This window comes from Arachis hypogaea, chromosome 7, assembly GCF_003086295.3.
Source record: "Arachis hypogaea cultivar Tifrunner chromosome 7, arahy.Tifrunner.gnm2.J5K5, whole genome shotgun sequence".
Lineage (NCBI taxonomy): Eukaryota > Viridiplantae > Streptophyta > Magnoliopsida > Fabales > Fabaceae > Arachis > Arachis hypogaea.
This window is the reverse complement of record NC_092042.1, coordinates 65,172,380-65,180,302: the sequence shown is the minus strand read 5'-3', so window position 1 is coordinate 65,180,302 and position 7,923 is coordinate 65,172,380. Positions and strand designations below refer to the sequence as shown.

Sequence of the window (7,923 nt, the reverse complement as noted above, 5' to 3'; positions counted from 1 at the left end):
CCCCAAGACGTTTTGCTCCTGAAATCAATGTGAAAATTAAAGAAGAAATAGAACACTTGATCAAAGCAAAATTTATTCGAACTGCTCGATATGTGGAGTGGGTATCGAATATTATTCCAGTGATGAAGAAAAATGGGAAATTAAGGGTTGTATCAGTTTTCGCGATTTAAATAATGCTACTCCAAAGGATGAATATTTTATGCCAATTGCTGATATGTTGATCGATTCTACAGTAGAAAATAAAATTCTTAGTTTTATGGACGGTTATTCTGGATATAACCAAATTTTCATTGCAGAAGATGATGTGGCTAAGACTGCTTTCCGTTGCACTGGTGCGTTAGGCACATATGAGTGGGTGGTTATGCCTTTTGGTTTGAAAAATGCTGGAGCAACATATCAACGGGCAATGAATGCCATTTTTCATGAGTTTATTGGTAAATTTATGGAGGTGTATATCGATGATGTAATGGTCAAATCGATTTCTGTAAGTCAACATATAGACCATTTAAAAAAGGCATTTTTAACTATGAGAAAGAAAGGATTAAAAATGAATCATTTGAAATGTGCTTTTGGGGTATCGGCTGGAAACTTTTTAGGTTTTGTTGTTCATAAGAAGGAGATAGCTATTGATAAAAACAAAGCAGATGCAATATCAGCTTTGTCTGCCCCCGAATCAAAGAAAGAAGTACAATCGTTTTTGAGTAAAATAAATTATCTTTGAAGATTCATTTCGAATCTTCCGGATCGTACTAGGGTGTTTGCACCTTTAGTAAAATTAAAAAATGGTTCAAAATTCGAGTGGACCATAGAACATCAATTAGTATTTGATTCAATTAAAACCTATTTGGCTAAAGCCCCGATTATGGCGAATGTTCGTTCGTGTGAGCCTTTGAAATTATATATTGCAGCATCTGAAAATACTATAGGGTGTATGTTAGCCCAAGATGATGAAAACGGATATGAACGGGCTGTTTATTACCTTAGTCGATTCTTAACTGATATCGAGACAAGGTATTCACTGATCGAAAAGTTATGTTATTCATTATATCATGCTTGTATGAAGTTAAAATGTTATATGGTGGTTAAATCAGTGAAAGTTATAGCACAGACCGATGTTGTTAAGTATATGCTTAGTTTCCCTATGTTAAGGGGACGTTTGGGGAAATGAATGTTAGCATTAATAGAATTTGATTTGCAGTATGTCCCAACAAAGGTTGTTAAGGGCCAGGTCATTGCAGATTTTCATGTGGATAATTCGAAAGATCTGAATGACCAGGTAGCAAATATAGTTGATGTAGAGGTTAACTATTGGAAATTGTATTTCGATGGGTCTAAGCATAAAGATGGTGCAGGGGTTGGAATCCTCATTATCTCACCAGAGGGTATTCCGTCAGAATTTTTATTTGAATTAAAGTATCCTTGCTCTAATAATGTTGCTGAATATGAGGCTTTAATTTTAGGTCTTAAAATTTTAATTGACAAAGGAGCTTTAGAAGTTCAAATTCTAGGGGATTCGCAGTTGGTTTTAAAGCAGTTGTCAAAGGAGTTTAAATGTAATAACGAGACGTTACAAAAATATTTAGTAACTGCTTGGGAGTTGTTAACGTCTTTTCAGAAGGTTTCTTTGGTGCATATCCCTAGAATTCATAATGAAATTGCCAATGAGTTGGCTCAAATTGCTTCGAGGTATCGGATTGGTCTAGAAACTATTAAGAAGTTATCTAGTATCCATCAAATTTTAGTACCAGCAAATGAAAGAGAACTGATGTGTATGATAGAAAAATAAAATTACGAGCAATGAACTTTGTTTTATTGGCCGATGAATTATATAAACAAGGGATTGATGGAAGTTTGATGAGATGTTTGAGTTGAAAAGATCAGAATATTGCTTTGGGTGAAGTTCATAATGGAATCTGTGGTGCTCATCAGGCAGGAAAGAAAATGAGATGGGTGTTATATCGTAATCATGTATATTGGCCATCTATGATAAAAGATTGTATTGATTATGTAAAAGCATGTCAAGAATGTCAGAAACATGGTTCGATACAACAAATTCCAGCAGCTGAATTACATTCGATAATAAAGTCATGGCCATTTAGGGGGTTGGGCTTTGGATTTAATTGGTTTGATTCACCCTCCTTCATCGAAACAACACAAATTTATTTTGGTGGCTATTGATTATTTCACAAAATGGTTTGAGGATATTCCATTATAGAGGTTGGTCAAAGTGAGATAATTGACTTTATTGAGGAAAATATTATCCATCAATTTGGAATTCCTCAAACGTTAAGTACTGATCAAGGAACTATGTTTATTGGCCAGCGAATTAAAAATTTTACAGCTTCAAGAAACATTAGTATGGTTACTTTGACTCCTTATTATGCACAGGCTAATGGGCAAGTAGAGGCAGCGAATAAGATATTGATAGGCTTGATTAAAAAGTATATCGGGAGTAAGCCTCAAACATGGAATGACACTTTAAGCCAAGTATTGTGGGCCTATCGAAACTCACCAAGAGGTTCGATAGGAACTTCACCTTATAAGTTGGTGTATGGCCATGATGCGGTATTATCATTGGAAATTAATTTGAATACTTTAAGATTATCGAAACAAAATGATTTACCAGTCGATGATTATTGGAATGCAATGTTTGATGAGTTAAATGAGTTAGATTTGGAGCAAATCTTGGCACTTGAGAATATAATTCGACAGAAAGAAAGTGTTGCTCGAAGTTATAATCGTCAAATTAAAGAAAAATCTTTCAAGATAGGCGAATTGGTTTTTAAAGTTATTTTACCGATGGAAAAGAAATCGAGATTTCTGGGTAAATGGTCCCATAGTTGGGAAGGCCCTTTTCAAATTATAGGGACATATTCTGGAAATGCTTATCAAATTAAAGATATCGAGTCAGGAAATGTGATTAACTCGATCAATGGAAAATATTTAAAACTTTTCTATTGTTGGAAAACTTAAAAGTTCCACATATACTAAAGTTCAGAAAAGATGAAAGGAAACTGCTACAAAATAAAGTTAGAAGTAAAAAAAAAGCATTCAAGGTGCCAATAGTTTTGCCAAATCAGAGCGCAGCTTCGTTCTTTTGTTTTCCAGGATTGTAAGCACTTCAATCTGCCTGAGCTTATCAGTTTGAATTCTCTCAAGTTATTTTTCATATTCTCCCCGTTCAGTGTCAATCGAGACAAGTTTTTGGATTAGAAGATGTTGCTCTTGTTGGGCTGCGGCCAGAGGCTTGGCTAAAGTGGCTCAATTTTGGCGGACAGTGGCAAGTTGTTCTTGGATTTGAGCTAATTCTGCCTCGAGTCTTGCTTCTTCTTGATCATGAAAAGCTTGAACAGAAATAACATGGAAGATCTTGAGATCAAATTCTTCACGAAAAACTTGAATTGGTTGAGTAACTGCAAGGCAACCTTCTATTTTAGATTTGGTAGTAGCTTCTTCAGTTTCAGTTTCTTGGAGTTGGAATTGAGATGCAACACTTTCATTGAGAAGTTGTTGGAATTCTTGGATTGAGGCAGAATATGGTGTGTCAGTTGGCAATACAAAGGAAGAATTCAAGCAATCTTTCAGAAGTTTGTTGAGAATGGGGTCATTAACCCATGTGGTAGGTGGATGGTCCAAGAGTTTGATAAATGATCGAAGTTGTTCCTGAGTGTTGGGATCTAATTCGATTGGAGACTTCGATGTAACAGGCTTGAGATTGTTGGTATAGGCACCGACACTTTGTTTTCTTGGATGATTTTATTTAAAACAGAAGTCAAGTCTTCTAAAGTAGTACTAGTTGGAGTGGTAGGAACATTTGATGTCCCTGGTTTCAGTCCCGGAGGAGTCTGGAGTGTAAGATCAGGTTGTAACTCTGGAGGAGTTTCTAAAACTTTGGATCAAGAAGAGTCCGAATTGGTGGTGTCAACAGCTTTAGAAGCGGAGTCGGAATCTGGGATTGCTTGGTTCTCTTCAGTAAAAGTAGCTTGATCATTTGGTGAAGTTGCTTCTAGTCTGAGGGTTTCTTCTGGAGAGTGTTGCAAAGGATTTGTTGAATCAATCACTTGTGTTGTGAGAGAAACAGGTGGAAAAGCGGCTGGAATTGTTTGAGTTGGTCCTGTGAATTGAATGGAGTCATGTGATGTAGATTGTTCTTAACTTTGTGGTTGTGGCAGATTTGATTGGTCAAGAATTCTAGCAGATGGTGTTGAGTGAGCAATATTGACAGGCTAGTATAGAAGGTACACAGTTACAAGTTTGAAATTTATTTTAAATTAAAATATGATGTGTGTAAAGATAATGGTATTACCTGAGAGAGCCTGGATCTTAATACTAGCCGAGAACCAAGATCAGAATCGGCTGCCTCTTTCGATGGAGAAGAGATAGTAATAGCATCTTTATTGGCTGGCTCACTTTCATCAGCACTCTCACTCGATGTCAGTAGTACTAACTGATAAGAGATTCAGAATTTAGTCTAGATAAAGATGTATAACTTATAGGGTTTTTAAGTTAAAGAGAGGAATTATAAAATTACCTTTCGACTGGTAGGAGTTCTTCTACTTTTGGATGGTGGTGGTCGAGCAACTTCGGCTTTTCTTTTTTGAGTTCTTTTCGGGGAACCTTCAGCAACAGGGAAAGTATGAATTACAGCTTGTTGAATTTCTTCCAAGGTACGAGTGTACCTGGAGTAGTAAGCAGCCTACCATTCAAAACAGAATTTGGTGATATAGAAACTGCGATCGTACACCACGAAATTGAAGCGGTCTTTACGTTGTTGATTCTTTAAGAAGCAAGAATCGAAATCCTCTTGAGTGGTTAAAGTAAAGTGGTAGAAAGGTTCGTCATTTCGAGGTTGTGATGTTGGGATGGCTTGAGAAAATCCAAATTGTCTGGCTGTCATATTTGGAGCATACAGGGTAATTTTGAATTTCTCCTTCTTGTGTAAAGGTAACTCTGTTGGTATTACTTGTAAAGCTATCATGTTTGCCCAACTTTGATTTGCAAGTTCATTTGCTTCATTGGTGTCAGGGAAGAGTAAGCCGTCCAACCAAGCAGGACCATAGTTGCGACGTAAGAAATGGGTGAAATTGAGTTGGTCATTTTCAAAATCTTTACAAGTATGAAAGAGGGAGAAAACATCCCAAAATTTATCTTCATCTGATTTGGTATCTGAAAAATTGGGTTTGAATGCAAACAATCGAAAGCCATCAATATATTGCTTATCAGTATTGCCACTGTCAGATTTGGTCATGAAGTTTTCAAAGACGGCATTAAGCCATAGTTGAAGAAGTCATAGGGGACCCCCTGTACTAATGATCTTGTTGTCTCGAAGGTCACAGACAAATTGACCAAGTTCTTCGAAAATATGTCCTAGAAGAAGCTTAGCCAAATTGAGGAATTTTCCTTCGTGGAGAAGAGTGGCTAAAGGAAGGTAAAATTTTGACATTTGGACACTTCGAGAACAGAATAAGACAGCATTTAACCAATAAAATAGGAAGGTAACATGTTCATTGTCAGTGATTTTTGCACCTTCTGCACCCATGTTGTGGGCGATAAAGTCACTGTAAGAACTGGTTAAAACCACATTGTAGTGACGCTTTGGTTGCATGTCAGGAGTACAATCTGGAAAATTGATTGGGAGCCCAGTAATAGCAGCCACGTCCAGAAGGGACATTCCGATCATTCAACATGAAAGGTGGAAGTTGTTAGTTGTTCTATTCCAAAAACAAGTCACGGCCCCAATCATCCAAGGGTATGTGGTAAGTGAGAAGTGGGAGATCCTTAGTAGTTCATGAATTCCTAAAGCTTTTCAGTCGGCGCTTTTAGTAGGTTCAAGACGTCGATACCAGGCTGTGAAATCATATCCCCAAGGGTTAATCTTTGGATTGTTCCTGAAAGATTTTTGATTGATGAAATGGGAGATGTTGAAGGCTTGGTTTATCAGTAAGTCTTCTCCTCCAGCGCTCGGAAAGAAAGAGAGTTTCTTATTTGCCTTCTCTAGAGTTTTAATTGGTCCAAGAAAGCAATGCATATTAGTACCGATTGTAAAGGGAATTAGGATTCTGGTTTCATTAGGTTGCAAGTGGGGATCGTCAATAACTTCGTCATGGACTTGATTGAGAATGTGAAGAGCTGGTGGTGGTGGCGGTATTATCTCATGACCTTTACCCTTGTCTTGGGTGGTAGTCTGAGAAGAAGAGCCAGCCATTATCAGAAAGATGAAAGGGAGAATAAAGTTGGAGACTTTGTAAAGAGTTTCTCATTGTAAGAAAAGAATGATGAGGTTCAAGAGAGTTGGACAAAGGAGAAAATGAGAAATTTAAAGCACTACTGTAGCCGTTACTGTTGAAGTGAATTGAGGTAACTTCACGAGGAAGATGAAGTGGTAGAGAGAGAAGGCGTAAGTCTCGGGAGACGTGTCGAGTGAGTCGGTAGTAATGGGGTTTAAATGATAATTATTCTTGGTTTGAAAACGGACGTCTTTTGGATTAAGTGCTTTATTTATCGATAATATTATCGAAAGCAACCACATTAATCCAAGGGGGCAATTTGTTGATCAAAAAATATTTTCGATATAAATGAGGTGAATCGAAGAAGTAAAGTTTAGTCTCTCGAGAAGATATGCGTGTGAGTATAAGGTTGGAGGTATTCAGCGCTGATTGGATTTCGATTGTGTGGTGATCGAGTAAGCCAAATCAAATGGAAGTTTCGATTCGAAGAATTAAGTAAGGCCTTCGAGAAAGCTGATCGAATAGTTGTGGAAGTGGGAAAGTTCGTGGCTTTTATCACACGAGAAAAATATTGGAAATATCTACAATGAGTGATTGTATTTCAAATTTGTAATTCTTCATTTAATTGTAATTAATTGTAATCAAATTAACCGTTATGTAAGATAGTCTATAAATACTGTGAAGTGTTAGGGAATAAGGGTTGAAACTTTCACTCAGAAAAAATACTCTAAGCATTCTCACATCCGAGCGAATCCCTGATATTGCAATCGAGTTACACTTTTTGTAGGGTTCCTTCCACCTTCTATTTTCAATTTAGTTTTTTCAAACTTAACTTTTCAATTAATTTATTCTTGAAGTGTTCTTTATGTTCTTCATTTAATTTATCTTTCTACGTTTTCATTCTTCATGCTTAAGTTCTTCAATTTAATCGAAGGCATTGTTATTGCTTTTTCTCTTAATCTTCATGCAAACCTGTCCATTTACTATTTATTTAGCTTTCAAAACTTTAATTTCCAAATTGCATTTTATCAATTTACAAATTTATTTTATTTTATTGTCAAAACTTGTCTAATCAAAGACGCTTTGATACACTTCTAGAAAACTGGTACTCGCACAGAGGAGTAGGTTTCGCTCCCAAACCACTAGATATCGAACCACCGTTAATTTGCTAAAAATCAACAAAACACTTAGCAAGTGATTTAAAGAAATTAAATTAAATTTATGTAAATTACTTGTCCTATTTTTGCACAAGCATATATAAGAGAAAAGGAAACGGAGAAGTGATTGAAGCATACAACTCAAGGGATTTTAGTCTAGTTTGCCACCTAAAAGTGAAATGAAGGAATAAAGCACAAAACCGTCATTGATAATAATTAAGACATGATCACATGGCAGATTATCTATTTAAAAATTAATCAATATGCTGCATCATTTTGAATATTAAACCCTCTTAGCATTTTTTCAAATAGTGAAAGAGAGAGACACTGAACAATGCTACTTCACTAACACTTGACTGACTACAAAATAAAATTACTTCCGAAATAATTTCAAGTCTAAAACTTAAATTTTAAAAGTCTGAGAATTACCAAAGAAACACATTTGAGTGCAAAAGCTACTTGAGCCTATGACATAGCAGCAATTGAGTGCAAAAGATTTAATGTTGTAACCATCTTTGATTAAGTAATTACTTAAGTTA

At 36.1% G+C, this 7,923-nt stretch overlaps 1 protein-coding gene across 1 annotated transcript; it reads left to right on the top strand.

Moving 5' to 3' along the window:
* The first annotated feature begins 1,168 nt into the window (after positions 1 to 1,168).
* Positions 1,169 to 3,359, top strand: LOC140174386 (uncharacterized). Its single transcript, XM_072198835.1, has 3 exons — positions 1,169 to 1,769; positions 2,342 to 2,916; positions 3,186 to 3,359. The coding sequence occupies exons 1-3, from the start codon at positions 1,169 to 1,171 to the stop codon at positions 3,357 to 3,359; spliced, it is 1,350 nt and encodes a 449-aa protein (XP_072054936.1).
* The last annotated feature ends 4,564 nt before the right edge of the window (positions 3,360 to 7,923 follow it).

Bases quoted from the DNA above. Each gene is read 5' to 3' on its own strand.
- LOC140174386 (XM_072198835.1), top strand. From the start codon at position 1,169: ATGTTAGCATTAATAGAATTTGATTTGCAGTATGTCCCAACAAAGGTT. The intron at 1,770-2,341 runs GTATGATAGAAA...AAAATTTTACAG, and splicing joins AAATGAAAGAGAACTGATGT to CTTCAAGAAACATTAGTATG. The intron at 2,917-3,185 runs GTGATTAACTCG...CTCCCCGTTCAG, and splicing joins AAGATATCGAGTCAGGAAAT to TGTCAATCGAGACAAGTTTT.